Below are 19,628 nucleotides of genomic sequence, written 5' to 3'. Positions count from 1 at the left end.
GTTTAATACTACATTCACTAATTTTGTAGAATGAGAGTTCTTTAAATAGTTTGTTTTCCATGTCAAGTTAACATTGTTAATAATTTCCACATCATTTAAATGCTAAGAAGTGATCTCAATTCTCAAGTAATTTTTGATGTGTTTCAAAACTGAATAATAACGTTATTTACACGTTATTTTTTTTCTTCTAATAACTATCAATTCTTTTTGACACATGTATTTCGATATTGATCGAGGATAGACAGAGAGTTAAAACGATTTTGAACCATTGTACAAACTATATTTTCTTACTTCTTGCCTCCCCGACATTTTAGATTCTGAGCGAAGCGATGAATGTATTGATTTTACAATGATGTGTGTTTTTTTTTATTTTTTTTTTTTTTTGTGTCTGTCATCACCTTTTAGGACAGTAAAAGTGCTTGGATTTTCTTCAAAAGTAATTTTTCTGATAGGAAAGTGAATATAGTTGGTACTTTGGGGGACTTTTTTAGTAGTTTTCAAAAGCTACGTGAAGAACAAAAGGAAAATTAAGGAAAAACGGGAATTTTTTTTTGGCGTTAATCTATATATATAAAAATGGAGACAAAAAATTCGAAATTGCATCAGTTGAGAACGGCTGGGCCGATTTTGCTAAAATTTTTTTTAAATGATAGAGAATGTCGGGGAGCGGGTTTATAGCATAAATTATGGACCTAACTGATGTGAGTTAGAGATTCAGAGACAAAAACTGAGTTACACCGGTGGCGCCATCTAGCAAAAAAAATATAAATAATATAAAAATAATAATAATAATAAATAAATAATACAAATATCGATAATAGCTGGGCTTGAAATCGATTAATATCGATAAAAATCGAAAAAAAATAATATATTTTTATATTCTGGTTGATATACATTTTTTATTTGAGACACTCATAACTCTAAGCATAAAAATTCTCTCCAAAAAACAATAGTCGTTTTTGATTGAAAAAGTTCTTCGATAACATAAAACGATAATGTATCAAAATAAAATGAATAATGTGCCAAATATTATATTTGTTTACTCTAGAGTTATGAGTGTCTAAAATAAAAAATGTATATCAACCAGAATATAAAAATATATTATTTTTTTTCGATTTTTATCGATATTAATCGATTTCAAGCCCAGCTATTATCGATATTTGTATTATTTATTTATATTATATATTATTATTATTTTATAAAGCTGTAGAGTTTGTTTGTTTGTTTGAACGCGCTAATCTCAGGAACTACTGGTTCGAATTGAAAAATTAATTTTTTGTTGGATAGTCCATTTATCGAGGAAGGCTATAGAACACCACACTACGATAAATTAATAGAAGCCTGGGGAAGTGATCAAACGGGGATTTTGAGACTTACGGTGGAAATGTTTGTTTATATATATGGTCGTTATTGGTTATAGAAAAAATAATTAATAGATAAAATATTTATTTATTTTTTAAAAAGGGTTGATTTTTTTTAAATGAAATGATTATTTTTAGAAATGGTTGAATTTTAAGAAAGGATTAATTTTTAGAAAGGGTTACATTTTAGGGGAAAATGTCAACAATTTACTTTTTACTTTTTTAAAAAGGACTAAATTTCCTTTTTTACTTTTTACTTTTTTTATCAAAGTTATACCAAGTAAAAACGACAAACTTGGTATGACTTTGATACTTTAGAGTTAATTCATACACTTAGGTACAAACAGCACGGGGTCCGCGATCTACCGCAGGTAGATTGCCTACCTGATAATAACTGCTGCGAATTAGAATTTTTATCTCGGGCAGCAGAAAATTTAAGATAAATATAGAATATCAAACACCGAATATTTAATAACACATTGAACAAAGTTTGAGTCATATAAAAGTTTGTACATTTAACGGGTAACGAAGTGCACGGTATCAGCTAGTTACTTGTATAAATGTTTCAATGCTTCATTTAGTAGCTAGGGCTTCAGCCCCCCCAAATCTCAAACGCTATTTGCGCCTATGCGTATAGGTGACGTAAAATATAAAAAAATTATAATATTTTATACGAGGAGTGGGGAAGATGACCGTTATGCAAATTGTATAGACATATTACAAGGCTGAGAATAAAAAAAAAAATTTTAAAAAAAACACATCATTATAAAATCAATGCATTCATCGCTTCGCTCAGAATCTAAAATATAAAAAAATATAAGATAAAATAAAATAAATAAATATAAAATTAAATTATTTCACATCCATTCATTTTTAGATTCTGAGCGAAGCGATGAATGTACTGATTTTATAATGATGTGTGGTTTTTAGATTCTGAGCGAAGCGATTAATGTATTGACTTTACAATGATGTGTGTTTTTTTTTTATGTCTGTCATCACCTTTTAGGCCAGTAAAAGTGCTTGGATTTTCTTCAACAGTAACTTTTCTGATAGGAAAGTGAATCTAGTTGGTACTTTGGGGGGTAAAAGTAAAAATTTCCCTGTAGTTTTCAAAAGCTACGTGAAGAACAAAAGAAAAATTAAGGAAAAACGGGAATTTTTACGCAAAATCTGTTTTCGAGAAAATCGATTTTGGTTTTTGGTGTAACTCTAAAACAAATGACCGTAGGGACATGACATTTTGACAGTTTATATTAGCATTTTCTATACACCATAACATTTTCAAAATATTTTGACTCTTTTTGAGCTGTTTACGAACATTGTCAGTTTTCAATTTTTTTAGTTTTTTTTCTATAAATATCAATAAAATTTTATCTGTTGAGTAAAAAAACTTGAAAATTTAATAGAAGGCTCCTAGGTTATCGTTTCAACGACAGATGAAAAAAATGAAAAATCCTTAGTCACAGTTTTTATTTATGAGCATTTAAAGTTCAAATTTTGACAAAATACTGGAAAATCACGAAAATTAGCAAATTATTTTGAGTTGAGAATTCATAAAAATTTTTCTTTTTAAATCTAGGATTTGAAAATGTAATACAAGATTAAAGAAAGTTTGTCTACCTTTATCAAAAAAAAAATGTCTACAAGAAAGTCAAATTAAATTTTTATGAGCGTTTGAAATTCATATTTTTACAACATTGATATTCACTCGATTTCTCGTGTAACGATTTCCTTATTTTGTTGTAATTAAAAAACATATGATTGTAGATACTTGAAAATTTCACTGAATGTTTATATTAGCATTTTCTATACACCATAAGATTTTGAAAATATTTTGACTCTTTTTGAGCTGTTTACGGACATTGTCAGTTTTCAATTTTTTTAATTTAATTTTATATAAATATCAATAAAATTCTATTTGTTGGGTAAAAAAGCGTGAAAATTTAATATAAGGCTCCTGATATATCGTTCTAATAGCAGTTGAAAAATATTAAAAATACATAGGCACAATTTTTTTTTATAAGCATTTAAAGTTCAAATTTTGACAACATTTATCAAATTTATAATTTATTAATTATTTTGTAGTTAAAAATGTATTAAATGTTTAACTTTTATGGCTAAGGATTTAAAATTTAAAACAAGGCTCTGCGTAAATAGGTTATATATAAATTACTTTATTCACAATAATATCATCAAATATACTTGGTAATATCATAGGCTGACTGACCGTTTTCGCTCAGAATCGTTTTTGTTTATACAATGATATTATATCATTGAATTCAAATTTAACACCATCCATTACAGTGAACCACTTGTAACCTACTGTACAACAGAGCGACATCCACTTATCCACCTTTTTTTTTGTTAATATTTTTGCACAAATAATCTAGTCATGTTTCGTTTCTGAACGATAACCTAATTGTTAATTTTGGTTAGGTCAAATCATCGAACTCACAGTTTCACACATACCTATTACGAGTTATACTACGGTCATAACAGTGAATTATACGATGATATTATATTGATTGTTGATTATGAATTATGATAAAAGATAAAAACACATAATAGATGTAAAATTTACATATTATTTAATATGTAATAGGTAGGTATGTCGTATACGCGTATGTATGCGAGTCAACCGTAGAGTGGCCCTACGGATTAGTATTACATTACAATACTCTAAGTGGACCACTCTTATTAAGTAGCACTGTAGCCGCAGTAATGGACTATATTATTGACCCAGGGCTGTATTTGAACATTTTGCGCGCCGGGGCGACATATTTTTCCACCCCTCAAAAAGTTATTTCTTAAAATGTAAGGTACCTATGATTTTGGGTCATAATTTATGACTCATAAATATGGTAAGAATTTGAAATTTTTTTTTTGGAAACCTTTGTTTTTGTGATAAGTTAGCGAATTTCCATCCGTCGGGGGTTTCTTTTTATTAAATTTCTTTATTACCAATATAATATACATAAAGTACAATAGGTAATTGCTGATTTCACTAAAATTATAAGGATAAAAAAACTCACATTTACAAAAAAAAAAAAAATCAAAAATGTTATTTTTGGTATTTTAATAATAAGATTTCAAGGTTTTCAAGTTTTTTAATCTTATAACTTCTACGGAAAATTTGACCGACTTTTTTTTAGTACCATCATTAAGCGTGGAAAACACAAATTTTCAAGAAAAAAATTCACAAAAATCGATTTGCAGCTAAACTGCATTTCTTCCAATATTTCATATTTTTTAATTTATACAATTTTGAATTGGAATTTTATATAATACTGTGGCAAATGCTGATAATAATAGGTACTAATAATAATATTAATAATAATGTTGTGCATGCTGATAATAACAATACATTTTCGTTTTTATTTATGTGCCCTCTTTTACGTGGGGACGTGGCGTAAACAAAATAATTGTGCCCATATTGAAAGAATTCCTTCAACAGATTGGCAAAGGGCATAGTTTGACAACAGGACGGGTTAGATAGCCGGACCTAGTTAGAACGGTCACTACACTGAGTGAGTATATCAGAACTTGGATGAAGTTGTTGAACACGTCCAAGGCGCCAATATAAGGGTTGAGTGGATTCTCATATGAGGGCGAGGGCCCAATACGCGGCGGTGGACCTTGGTTAGGTTAGGTTAGGTAACTGGTTCCAGAAATGTTGATGACGATAGGAAATGAGCCGCCACCACTGGAGTTTTGAGACCATGGTTTTCAAGTTGTGTGGAGTTAAGAAATTACTTGGAGTTAGATCCTATAAATCATTTTGGTCATTACTCATGGCTAGGGCTAGGGACTTATAGGAGTTTGCTGCATGTTTTCTAATATTCATTCAAAATATGGCTTAGGTACTGGCTTAGTGATATAAAAATCTGTTTCAGTGTTTCATAATAGATATTAGTTTGTAGTAATTTTTTTTTGCACATTTAACTTTTTTCTCGCGTTGGTGCACATTTGCAGTGGCAGCAAAGGCGTGTCATAGGTGGCAGCCTAGGTTGCATGGGCTGCCCCTGCAACTTTTGAAAGGCGCTGGTCAACTGAGTTTTAAGTTAGACGAAGGGTTACAACTTCTGTTTAAAAAAAGTTCTTTTATGTGGATATCGTTATAACTACTATTTACTTAAATTATTAATTATAAATAGATACTCGGATTTTTTTTAAATTACATAAATATTTCATCGAGTGGGGAGGTATCTAAAACTATGGCCTTGGATGTTTTGGGCTCTTTTCAGGAAATTATTAAGGTAACGCCGGTTATTAGCTAGGCTGCCGCTGCGGTTGAACTCTAGTCATTCTCGTACAAAGTGTGTGCACAACACATAGATTCATGGTTAGTATAGATATAATAGTAGAAATGTATTTTAATTTGAATTCAATATCTGTTAAATTATATTTATTCAATAATACAAAATTTCGAAATTCAATTTTAAAAACAATTGATATTCGTTCAAACATGACAGTTATTGTACTCCTAAAATGTAGTCGAAATATGCAATAAATACACATCAACTAGTGTACCAGTCTGTCAGAATACCGCCGGTCCGTGTAAAAATATTCGGCCGTTGAGTGGAGGGGATTAACAAATAAAAAGGATCTCGGTGAGCTGCACACCAGCTAGTTGCTTGTCCGTAGCGATATCGCTGTATTGGCATTATTTTCTTAACTCCATTCGTGTTTTCTATTTTTATTTTTTTTCATACAAAAATTTTGAATCTAGAGTTAACTAATATCTTTTTTTTAAGAATTTTTGTAATAATTGCATACCATCTACTTAAATCATCACAAGTCACCACTGTGTGCACCACCAAATATTTTACCCACTGATAATTTGTTATTTTCTCATTTTTAGTACATATTTTACGTATATTACATATTTTTCTTTGATTTGGTAAAAAATTTAATGTAGGTAAAACCTATACCTAAAAGAATATTCAAAGAAATTAATGTGGGTTGTATTTTTTTCGTCTACCGCGCGGGACATTTTATAGTTGAAATAATGAACGATATGCTTTTATTAATTTTAATCATACAATGTTGTACAATAACACAATTATTGTAACAGATATACATCAGCAATGGCGGAATAGCCAATAGAATACTAAACAGTATTGAGATAACCATGCATCTTATTAGAAAGTGAAAATAAATGATAAGTGGCAAATTTTTGGGGCCTATTTGGCTTCCGTTTTTCGTAAACGGTTCCCATTTTACAAAAAGGTAAATTTTCAGCAGCTATCGTTGTATAAATTCGCCAAATCCCAAACTAATCCCATTTTTGACAACACTAATAATTCATTTACAATTAATACTTAGTTAGGACTGTCTAAAACGAAGTGTGGTTAAAAATGTGTTGGTATTTTTAAAAAATATATATGCAAAGTAAATTACAAACAATTTTTTGAGTACCGAGTAATCATTTTCGACGGAATCCGTTTGGGAACCAACAATAACAATGGACGATAGCTGCTTTACAAAACATAGTATCTTTACAGACATACCTGTATTATTGAAATTAAAGATTCAAGATTGATATTCTTGGTTTTTTTTATACCTATAGATTAAATATTTTATAAATTATGACAAAATCTTTTTAAATTTATTATTACTTATTCTGAACACTGATTTGTAACTTTTATTTGGGTAGTTTATTTATTTCCTCATACTTTCCTATTTGGACGATTGTAAATTGCGCCCATAGTTGTAAATATTTAATATTATTAATTTATTGGTGTAAAATCCGAACGGTTATCACATTAATCTTTATGACATAAATTTCTACGAAAATTACGACTTTGCATAGGTAATATTTTAGTAGTTTGCTTGCGTACAACAGTTCATTGTTCATCACAACATAACATGTCAACATGGATATATGCTGAGTAGGATAAAAAACAGATTTCTGGAACAGCATCCTGCTAGCACATCCCTATACCTGATGCACATCCCGCGAAACCCGTTTGCACATCCCACATACAACTCTACACCTCTGCACAACCCATGGGTTGAGCAGATCTATCACATACGTACACGACATTCCCCCCGCTACCCCACTCATCATATACCCCCCACCATCAATCACGCACTTGTACGATATTCCCCCGCCACTCTTCCCTATCAATTAGCTGCGGAAAATAATTCAAAATTCCCGAACCGGGATTCGAACTTGAACAGGTCGCTTCCCATACGACAACCACACCACTGCGCAACTTACTCGCTTATGTTTACAAGGTATATTCTATCTCATTTAACTGATGTTTACGACAATCTTTCACATACGTACGAGATGTATAATTTCCCCCCACCACCACCACAACCACTATACCTTACAAAGGGCCGCCGCGAACACGCGCGAGCCCGCCACCGCGTTATCATACCTATGTTATCAGTTATCACATCTATAAATACCTACATACGCACTTATGTACAAACACACATACATACATATAATATACGAACATACGTCATGCTCATAATATAATATACTTGATATACAGTATCTAATACTTACTATACTATTTACTACAGGATTTAGTCAGAAAGGCTATGTTTAATAACTTAATATACCCAAACCCACCCATATCATTCAATTACAAAAAAAAATTTCGGTTCCTTCTCCTTCCATTCGCTTATCAATTTTTTCCATGTATGCAGTGAGCTCTTTTTGCGCCCCAACGAAATTGGTACCATTATCGCTATAAATTCTCTTACATTTTCCACGCCTTGACATAAATCACACACTGAACACAACGTGATGTTACTGAACGTGCCATTATTCGTCCTCTCAGTGGCCAATACATTCTTCTTATTTCGGTCAACAAAGCCTGTGGTCCACAGTGCAGTAATTCTCGGTGCCGATCTTCAAATATTAAGCGCGTTATTTTGTGCCTAGCTGGTAGTACTAATGGATGTTTTTGCTGTTCAGATATGTTGGAATACTCTAGGCGTCCGCCGACATGGATTAGACCGTCTTTTGTGAATGGCTGCAAATTCTTGATTATGCTTCTTCGAAGTAGTTCCTTATTAGTTTCTAATGATTTTATCTCCTCGTGAAACGACTCTCTTTGAACCCATTTGATCACAGCGACTTTAGCGCCTTGTAACTCGGAAGCTAGTAAATGTTTCGGATATTCAATAGTTTTTTTTAGCTTCATATACCTTATGAATCGTAAGAGCCATGCTACTGACCGTACTAGTTTGTGCCAGTTCGAGAAAGGGTCGAAGAGCTTAGTTAATGGTAGATAAATCACTAATGCAAGTTTTACTGTCCGCTGCTCCGGGATCTCTTCATCTTTGATTAACTGTACTTCTGAAGCATTCCATTGGCTATTTTGATTTGACATCCATCTTAGTCCCTGCCACCAGAGATCTGCTACCAACAGCTCCTTGGCACTTATGCCACGGGAAATAACATCAGCAGGATTCTCGGCTGTACGTACATGGTGCCACTGGTTCGCATCAGTTAATTTCAAAATTTGAGATATTCGATTTAGAACGTAAGATTTTAACCTGGTTTGCTGACTGTTTATCCAACTCAAGACTATGATCGAATCAGTCCATAATTGACAACTTCCCAACCGGAAGCCCCATGACTCTGACACTTTGTTAACTAATTCGGCAAGTAATAGCGCTCCATTCAGCTCTAAGCGTGGAATGATAGTTCCTTTCAAAGGTGCTACACGGGTTTTCGAACATAAGAGTCTCGAACTCCATATTCCGTTGGCATCTATCGAAAGTACATAGATGCACGCGCCGTACGCTTCTGCCGAGGCGTTGCAGAAACCATGGACGTCGATGTCCTTTGAATCGCTTTCCTTGGAATTTCTAGTACCTTCAACTGGCTAACTTTGGTAGAAGGCGCTCCATTTTGTTTGCATGGCTATTGGAAACGGTTTATCCCAATCCATTTTTTCTGCCCACATCTGTTGTAGAAAGATTTTACCTTTTATCAGCACAGGTGTCAAAAACATAAGAGGGTCAAAAATCTTATTGAGATCTGATAATATCACTCGCTTAGTTCAACATTTCGGTTGTAAGGTGGGAGATATAGTAAAAAAGAATTGATCTAACAGTGGCTTCCATTCCAATCCTAATGATTTCACTACTTCTCCATCTCCTATCTCAAGTGTAAACAACGTATCACCTTTACGTTTACCCATTTGTTCAATTATATCTTGGGAGTTTGAACACCACTTTCTCAGTGGCATTTTTGCAGAATCAAGGATAGAGTCTATCTCTTTCTGAATTCTACAACAGTCCTCCACACTGTCCGCGCCTGTCATTAAATCGTCCATATAAAAATCACGAAGAATAGACTTTGACGCTTCGGGGTATTGTTCCTTCACTCCTTCTGTCAAAGCAACTAGGCATTGCGTAGCCAAGAACGACGCTGGTGTCGTTCCATAAGTCACAGTCGTAAATTGATAAGTACGTAACTGCTCTTTCGGATTTTGTCTCCACAAAATCCGTTGCAGATTCCAATCATCCTCTGAAACGCGTACTTGACGAATCATTTTTTCGACGTCGGATGTTACGACGTATTGGTGTTTTATCAAACACGTAAGTATTCCGAATACGTTCTCTTGCACGGTAGGACCACATTTCAACACCTTGTTGAGCGATAGTCCTGACGAGCTTGTGGTTGACGCATCAAACACAACTCGAAGGTTGGTTGTCAGACTTGAGCTTTTAAGGACCGCGTGGTGTGGTAGGTAAAAGGATGGTTTTGGTATCACTAGTTCATCGGCGACTTCTACCATATGCCCCAATTCAATATATCCATTGATGAATTTTGTGTATTCCGTCCTACGCTTCTCATCGTGCTGTAATCTGCGTTCCAAACTGAGGAATCGGGATGTCGCCATGGCCAATGTAGACCCCAACTCATTCACCGTGTCTTTCCTTGGCAGACGTACTACGAAACGTCCCTCTTCATCACTGTATGTGGTTTGATTAAAATGTTCAACTGTTTCTGCCTCTTCCAAACATCTTTGATTTGCCTTCGATAGCCGTCCGAAACCGGAAGCCTCACCGGCCATAATCGCTTTCCAATCTTCCTCTAAAGATTCACCGACTGAATGAATTCCAACTAAGGTCACAACTCCTATTTCACCGGTTACTATCCACCCAAGATTGCTGAAGTTCAAAACTACATTCTTGACGTTTAATGGTATCTGAGGTACAGTGGTTGAACACATCAAAAAATACTCCACCACCTATTAATAAATCAACTGTCCCTGGATTTTGAAAGGACGGGTCTGCTAGTTGTGACATCAAGTCATCTGGAATTTGCCAACCCTCTTTTGGCGTTTCACATAATGGTAAATTACTTACAATTGTTGTCAACACGTAACATACCAATTTAACCCAATAATCACTCAGTCTTGATTGAACTGAGACTTCAACATAGGATACAGCTCTCACTTGGCTCGCTCCAATACCACCGACTGGTAGGTTGGACCTTTTACATTCTAGTTGTAGCGACTTGGCGAGGTTCCCTGATATAAAATTCTGTGAGCCGCTATCAAGTAGAGCTCTACACTTGCGCTGATTGCTTCGCTTATCAGCAACAAGGACAAATGCAGTTGCTAAAAACGTGTAATTTTGTTCTAGTCCATTAAAAGCGGATACAGCTGCCGACACGTTTGACCTCTCTGTTGTAGTCCGTTCCCCTTCGGTGGTTTGTTGAGGCTCTGGAACCTTGTCAAAGTGCAACAGCGTGTTGTGCCTTCGTCTGCATGTACGACAACCATAAAGAGATTTACATACAGTTGCCATGTGAGTTGGAGAAAAACAGTTAAAACATAATCTCGAGTCTCGAACCACTGTGACACGATCTCCTATTGATAGATCTTTAAACTTACTACATGCGTATAGCTTATGTGGTTCAGAGCAGCAGCTGCATTTTATATTATTGGGAATTGAGGCTATGAGTCCTTTTCTTGTAGCTGTATGATTAGACGTCTTCTTCATAATTGCGCTATTCGTCGGATATCTTGCTTCCTCACCCTTTTCATTAGCATCTAGTGTTTCGGAGCTCTCAAATGCAATACAACGACCTGAAATGAATTCTTCCAGCTTGATATATGTTGGTAAATCGGTGTTAGTTCGACGCAACTGCCATTCATGACTTGTGGTCTGGTCTAATTTCCTCAGAATAATTGTTACGAGCCATGCGTCCCAGTGTTCAACCGGTTGGCACAACGATTCAAGTGCGGTGATATGAGTTGAAACACATGAATGCAGCTTCTGCAATTCGTTCGCCGAAGTGACCTCTACCCGAGGTGCGTCGAGAATGGCACGAATATGCGACTGAATAACCAAGCTTTTATTGTCGTATCTCTGTTGTAGCTTCCTCATAGCTACTTCATAGTTGAGTTCTGTGATCGGTTAGGTTAGGTTAGGTTCATAACCTAGGAACCTTACCTAGTGATATTAATGTTTTGTAGTGAGTGGTAGTGTGCAGTTACTCACATAGCAGTGTTCGTCGACGCGAGCCGCGGCGTCTGGCCGTCGCCGCTGTCTTTGCTGCCATCGCCGCAACCGGCATGCTAAACAGGGCAACCTGTTCCCTAATAATGTAAAATATCTTATTAAAGTTCAAACGATGACACTGATCCGCTTTTAGCCAAGCATTTGTTTGTTTCTACTAACATGTTTTGGCGTCCTCGTTCGTCTCTGTTTCCGACGAATTTTTGATTGGTAAACTTAGTTTAGTCCAACCACCTGAAATTATACTACCTACTTCCAAGGAATTAAGAATAACCTTCATCTGGAATTTCCATAACGGCCAGTTTTCCGTAAATAATTTTGTTATCTTCATCGAGTCTTCCATGACTGATGATTAATACAACACAGAACCATTACCACCCCCAACACCTCTTTCAGACAACACCCAAGCAAATATAAATACAACTACAACTACACCAACCACAGGCACTCAGATAAACGTTAATAAGGAGAAGTACTGGCAACATGGTTCCTCCTCCGGTTCTCGATACCGAAAAAAAAAAATAAACATTAATAACTAACGTATTTGCAAACCACCTACTTGGTAAAAGATTATGTAACATGAGTTATTATGTAACATAAGTCATTATGTATTAGGTTTTTGATTTTTGGGCTGATAAGTATTATACTCAATAAAAAAAAATATTTTATTATATTCAATTATATCTCAATGTATCTTATATTATAATGTTCTAATTAGGGCCGTTTACTATACACAATAATTTATAAGAACAAAAACAAAAAAATTGTACTTTTATATTAATTTGTATTATTCAATCATTATCCATTTATTTGTAGTTAATTAATTAATTACCATTATTATATTGATTTTGTTACTTAAGGTAACCTGTTATTTTTATATCCATGTTAAGATTACTTTAATCAATTTATTTTTTATTTTTTTTTTTTGGGCCGAATGTAAGGTTCTAAATTATTATTATTATCAATTATCATCATTGAGGTTATCACTGTTATCATATACAATGTGAGTATGTGATATACTAGATGCACACAGTCCATATAGTCAGTTAGTTCCCAACACGGGTCGTGACGAGAGGAACAACTACGTAACTGTAATAAATGATATATCTTACGTTAACTATAGAAGTATTTATTTATTTACAGTGGGTAATGCTAACGTGAAACACAATAACTGCATTGTTATGTGAAAACTGTCAAAAATAATTTATTAATCACAAAATTAATAACATTTTTGAATTTCTATGATAATATGCGTTTGAATCCAAATGTTAGGATGGATCTTACAATGAATGATGTGCCAACATAATTTAGTAATGAGAATTTATAACAATTAATGGTGCTATTATAGTATGTGGTCTACCAAGAGTAGATCATTTATTGCAGATTTACAGTAACTAAGTACTTATCACTCAGATAATAATAATTTTCCAAACGTACTTACTATAAAATTATAGACCTTATATTCTGTTCAAAAAATGTTCAAAAATAAAGTTTGGATTTATTTTATTGCTATTTAACAGCATTTGTACAACAAACATCTGCCATACTTGTGAACTACTATATTATATTATATTTTACAATATAAATAAAACAGTTATTGCATTAATACAAAACAAGTAATTATTAAATTTAAAGTTTTTAAATAACTCATTTCTAATTTTTAAAATTATATAAATTAATGAAAAAAGTAATCAGATTTGTGTGATCACATCAGCTGTACCTACCAGGCTTTAGTTAAATTACTATGTAACATATTTTGGTGGTTCATCCAATACATTTTATTTAATTTCTTTATAAAATGTATAAATATTTTATACGTTTTTACTGAAAAAAGTTAAATTTATATCGGCTAAACTGCATACTATATTAGAAAAGTGACGGTAGACCGCACACTATAGAAGTACCCAATTAATAATACCTAGTTACAATAAGTAAAAACTAGTTCAACCAATATATTGAACTGTAATAATTTGCCTTTACCGAATTTAGCAAAAATTAGTAAAAATTAGCAAAAAACAATTTCAGAGAGTACAGAATTTAGTAAAAATTAGCACTCAATGTAATGTTAAATGGGTAAATAAAATAAAATATATAATTATTTTTATTTTTATTCTTAATTTTGTATATTCCAGTAAAGCTACTTCTATATCAACCAATATTTAAGAAATGTGTTATATGATGTTTTTCAAGTATAAAGCTTTGTAATGTATTAACAATTGAAGATAAAGTTCTGAAAATCTTCACTGCACTTCTCCTAGCCAATGTGAATCTAACAAGATCTCAAACAATAAAATCCGTTCTCCAGTTTCAGAAATCTAGCAAAAAATAACTCTTTTCAACTGAAAAGTTTTTAATTTGACATTTTGTATATTGTACTTGATAATCCCTTTTTAATGAGCTATCAACCAACTTTATAACTATCATAGTTTAGGAGAAAAGTTAAAATATATAAATTTTGGGACTGTTTACGCCGACGTTTTTGTGGATTCAAATCGTTATACCACTTGGCTGCTTGGGTGTGATATCGGATTTCTCTCATTAATATTTTAAATTAAAGCTAGCTTAATTACCCACTTACTCATCATTATTGAAATAAATTTTTCTTATTTTCCTATTTAACACAAATTTTTGAAGTTTTCAAAATTCAGACTTTTTTCATTTCAATTACCATGCCTAAAAATCAAGAAAGTAAAATGTTGGTTGTTTCCTCACTACTATTACAATTAAACAAGAGCCGTGCAATAAGTGATAGTTATGAAGTATTATTTTCCAAGATAAAACGAATAAAGATGAACTTGGCTTACATGTAGTAAGTTTGCAGTAAATCTAGTCTGTTATATTCGAGCCAAATTTACAACTTTAGTACCTATAACTGAAATGTTGACAACAATCATTAAATTCGTGCATTCTATAATATACTTCTACGAGTGTCCACACACAGCGGCAATAAAACGGCCGCGGTAAAATAACCTATCCATGCCCGATATTTACCACTACCGGTATTTTTTTTTATGTTTATTTATTATCAATTGATACCTAGATATATATATTTTTTTAATATAATTGCATGTTATATATTTTATTAAATACTATAACTGTCCCGACCGGCGTAGCCTGTGCCAAAGATTTATTTTTGTATACCCACCTAAATATATTTCTAAAAAAATGTAAATGCGTGTCTACTAATGGTAATATATTATTATTGTAGTATTAGCTATCTATAGGGGTTTGAAAAAAAAAGCTATAAGCACTATAGTCTGAGTGCCTAGAGAGTCTCTTTCAAGGCACTCTAATAAGCACCATCCAAGTCTCTAGGACTCTAATGATATAAAACGGTATATTAACTTTGTAAAAAGTCTATTAACTTCGGATGAACCAACGTCCAACATTTATTGAATATGTCGCATTAAAAAACTGTTTTCAGCGATTATCAAAACTAAATAATTAGTAAATATCCCGATTTCATCCGATACATATTTTGATACAAACATAATTATCGTACTCGAGATTCACACAAACACGTGAAGTCGTGAAAGTGTCGATTCAAAATTAAATTCACTATTTTATACTTCACATCCAACTCATCCAAGTATAATTTGCAATCAAAAGTTTGTACTCCTAGGGAAATAACTAACAAACTAATTTAAACAAATGTATACAAATCCAAATTAAAAAATTGTTATATCTAATTTTGATTTATAAAAATAGGTAATAAGTTTGAAAAATCTACCTCTAACACTATGATAAAAATAAATTTTATTATATTATTATGTATGATGTATTTTATAGAACTTGATTTCATTAATTATAAGTTATTTTGTGAACCAATAAATGTTTGGATGCAATCGGGATTCTTATACTTGGGATAAAATACGACTACCTGAATTCGGGTCTCAAAATATGGTATCTCATAACTAGTTAGGTAGCTGGCTGACAGGCCATTTTCGCTTAGAATCGTTTATCGTATACAATTATATTAGGTAATAACTAATTGACGCTTACCCCTATATCATTGAAATTCAGATGTAACACCATCCATTAGTCATTACCAGTGACCCACTTTCAACCTACACTTACCTAACTTTACAGCAAATTATGTATATTAATTAATTATAGGTATAGGTACATTACACATTTACATTTTACACCCAATGAACACAATTATGTCTACATTTTTTCTTTCAAAACTCAATTTGATAAATCACAGTACCATCTTCTTATATCTACGGTACACAGTTGAATAACACGCGGAACCTTGCTTGATCTATATCAAATCTTAGGCGGCAGGTGTACATATTTTGTATTTTTCGTAGCTCTCCAAGCGTGTCGCAGTGCACACAAAAATAGCCACTGCACTGTCTATACAGTATAGGTATAACTAGTGACGCAACTACGGCGAAGTGGTCTGAAATTCAGTTAGGCGGAAAAAAGTCCACTTTTAAATTTGATTGAAATAAATATTGTTTTGTATTATTCCAATATATATATCATAAGGAATATATAAAAAGTATCTAAGATGATATTGAGCTCGTTAAACTGCTCAGGCGATAAGAAAAGTAGATAAAGTTTTCATGTAACTTTAGCATTTATTCTCATTCGAGTTTTGTCGATCATTGTATAAGTATTCGTTTGTTTTTTAGATTCTGAGTGAAGTGATGAATGTATTGGTTTTACAATTATGTGTTTTTTTTGTCATTTCATTTTGGTGCAGTAAAGATGCTAAGCTTTTCTACTTCAGCATCATTTCTGGTATTAAAGAGAATCTAGCTGGATGCTCAATTAAAGATTGGTAGGGCCAGGCCATAGTATCAATGACGCCTAGGCTAATTGTACATAAAAAAATGTCAGGATGTGTGAGGTACACCCTGCCACCACCCAATTGGCGCCCCTGTGATGTTCAACTAAAACCACGGTATAGAAAATAATGTTATCTACCGTGCTAAAACAATTATTGCATTATATGTGGGACATAAACGTCCTGTAGATTGTACATTGTTCTATGTTTTCATAGATTTTACTTGTTACTATGTTGGTATGTTTCAATGTTTTTAAAGTATAAATTTGAGTTTTAAAAAAAAACATCGATTGTTTTTTTCCAACCTCTACATTTTGACAACAATCAACAACAATTATCTACTTGCCGAGTACCGACTTCCGAGTGCCCGACGCAATTTTATTACTTTTGAGTTTTTCTTTTTATTGTTTTTTTGACAAAAGTCGTTTGAACTTTTTACTTGTTGTAATAGCGTCATGGACGACGAGTGCATAAATTATAATTGTGAATCAGAACCTAATAGAAAGCTGTTCGATGCGCCAAAGGATATGTGCAGTTATTATACCGTTCAGTACAGGCCATATCGCAAGGTGTGTAAGCCCCGTTTGCAAAAAAGTATCCGATATTTTGACAGTGACTGTAGGCGATTTAGAAACCAAGAATGTATACTCGACGACAAACATCCAAGTAAACATAGAACTATTATTGAGTTGTCAGACTCTGATAACGACGATGCCGGAAACAATGCTACCAAGCCATCAACAGAAAACCCCGACCCGCAAATAGCTAAATTGTCTTCAGCAGTGAGAAGAATCTTGAAGGATACTGTGGGGCCATTACTCACTAAACAAGACGAACTGTGCAAAACCTATTTGATTTCTAAAAAAGCCAAACTGGAAGAAGGAAATGAAATAATAAACAATTTAATGCGGAAGGCAGATGAGGGACACTCTCTTAAGTTAATTAGAATGGTACTGTTAACTCGTTGAGGTACGATGGTATGCACTTGTCAATTCTTAGTTCGTTCCTATCTAGTTGAAATGACTCAAAGATTACATATACCTTGGCACTATTCAGTTTAATAAAACTTCATTGACACATAGTACGTATATCCCGGCGCTGTTCCTATAAAAAGTAAGAACGTAAGAATGACTAAAATAATGTTTAACTCGGGTTTTCAGGTCGGAAACACTTTTATTGTATTGAAACAAATATAAATAAAACACTTAGCAAATTCAGATCGCCTAGCCCGTACTACGATCGGCGTTTCACACGCATCTCGTAGCTACGTCTTCGCCGAATCACTCAGCGACAACGGGGGCCGTGCCTGCGCGTACGGCGGTGTTATATAGAAAATATTATCGTCGCCTCAGCACATATTGCTTCGCTGGCCTGACCTATGTAAATAATTTACAATTTGAAATATTCCCACCTATATTACATATATATTAAATAATATTATTTTGACGACTGTCTACAATATACGACAATATCCTGTTTTTTTTTGTCTTAAGGTTAAAGCTTGCAAGTGGATAATGCTCTGCTTATAGATGTCTAGATAAGTCACTGTAATGAATGTGTTAAATTTTAATTTAAAGATATTAAAACAATTGTAGGTATATGAAAAATGATTCTGAGCGAAGATACTCTGTCAGCCAATAATAGTACTAATTATATTTAATGATATTATTGTGATTAAAGTAATTTATTTTACTATTAGGCATTAGTACTACACCGGGTTAAATTAATTTACTCCGAAAAATATGTCATTGTGTTTGAAAACATAAAATCGTTTTGAAGTCTCCTGTAATGCAAAATATTTCTATAGAAACATATATGTACCTACTTAAAAGATGAAACAAAACAAAAATGCACTTACTATTATTAAATCTTCGGTGATTGTTGTTATAAACAACATATCGCTAATTATACTCCAACCATTTCCGAACGGCACTATACAGAATGATCGGTATACATGCTTATAGTTGGTTTCTTTAAAGTCTTCAACAAAAAAATCATTGAGAACAATCTGAACCATAAAAAAAAAAAAATTTAAATAACAAGATAATATTTGTTTTTAATCCAATTATTTTTATGTTATATTACATAAGTTAGGTATATTATTAATTTATTGTCATATATTTTGATAATATCTGTTTAAAGGGTCTTGCCTGTATATATTAAGAGGATGATGTCAGCGCACTGTTTGTTTTCCTCTCTGGCCCACGGGCAACACAGACAAAATGCATTTAAGCAGAATCATTTTGTTTTATGTTTTTGAGTAATCTTAAAATAAAATCACTCATTACAAAAACGATGGAGATTAATTTTTTTTTGCTTGGATTTCAAAAAATTTTCTACTTTTAGGTAGATACAGTGACTACCATTATTACTAAAATTAAATACAATTACAATTAGTTAACTAAATTTTGTTTTTTGGTTATTCATATTATATACCTACTTTTTAGGTACCTAGAAAACAACTGGATAATGTGAATGTGGCATTTTCACTGTAAGCTTCTGAAACCATTTGCCTAAATACTTGGTTATCGTATCGTTCATAGTATTGGGTGAGAAATGATTCAACCATAGTCATTACAGGATTTGGCAATTCAGAATTATGGCCTTTTGGTATTGGGTAACTATTACCCAAGTTAATTGGCATTTTAAACTTGGATTTAACAATCGCACTGTAACGAGACAGCACTTCTGAGTTATCCAGTTTATTCGTTTCAAAAAATTAACAAAACGTTTAAAACAAGTTGCTTATAAAATGTATATAAAATTGCATGAGTGTGTCCAGTCTTATCAATTAATGATACCTATTGAATATTATTTAGGTATCTATTTAATATTCTTAAGTGCCTCCGTTATTCGTAGCTGTGTACCTAAACTATTAAACTAATCCTCAAAATATAAAACTTTTAAAAGACTCTATGGTAAGTCAACAAAGTCCAATTATTTAATTAAGACTAACTCTATGTTCTCTAAAC

General features: G+C 32.8%; 2 protein-coding genes across 2 annotated transcripts; both read right to left on the bottom strand.

The window, feature by feature from the left end:
• Nucleotides 1-8,077: 8,077 nt before the first annotated feature.
• On the bottom strand, nt 8,078-9,277 carry LOC132940074 (uncharacterized). The gene is made up of 2 exons (XM_061007490.1): nt 9,217-9,277; nt 8,078-9,045 (listed from the first exon to the last, which is right to left on the bottom strand). Exons 1-2 carry the CDS (start codon nt 9,275-9,277, stop codon nt 8,078-8,080), a joined length of 1,029 nt encoding a protein of 342 aa, XP_060863473.1.
• Nucleotides 9,278-10,478: 1,201 nt separating this feature from the next.
• Nucleotides 10,479-11,729, bottom strand: LOC132940067 (uncharacterized). Its single transcript, XM_061007478.1, has one exon. It carries the CDS (start codon nt 11,727-11,729, stop codon nt 10,479-10,481), a length of 1,251 nt encoding a protein of 416 aa, XP_060863461.1.
• Between the last annotated feature and the right edge of the window lie 7,899 nt (nt 11,730-19,628).

This window comes from Metopolophium dirhodum, chromosome 1, assembly GCF_019925205.1.
Source record: "Metopolophium dirhodum isolate CAU chromosome 1, ASM1992520v1, whole genome shotgun sequence".
Classification (NCBI taxonomy): Eukaryota; Metazoa; Arthropoda; class Insecta; order Hemiptera; family Aphididae; genus Metopolophium; species Metopolophium dirhodum.
Note: the sequence above shows the minus strand (reverse complement) of the source record. Positions and strands in the feature narration are given on the sequence as shown.

Bases quoted from the DNA above. Each gene is read 5' to 3' on its own strand.
- LOC132940074 (XM_061007490.1), bottom strand. From the start codon at position 9,277: ATGGATTGGGATAAACCGTTTCCAATAGCCATGCAAACAAAATGGAGC. The intron at 9,046-9,216 runs GTTAGCCAGTTG...AAACCCGTGTAG, and splicing joins ATGGAGCGCCTTCTACCAAA to CACCTTTGAAAGGAACTATC.
- LOC132940067 (XM_061007478.1), bottom strand. From the start codon at position 11,729: ATGAGGAAGCTACAACAGAGATACGACAATAAAAGCTTGGTTATTCAG.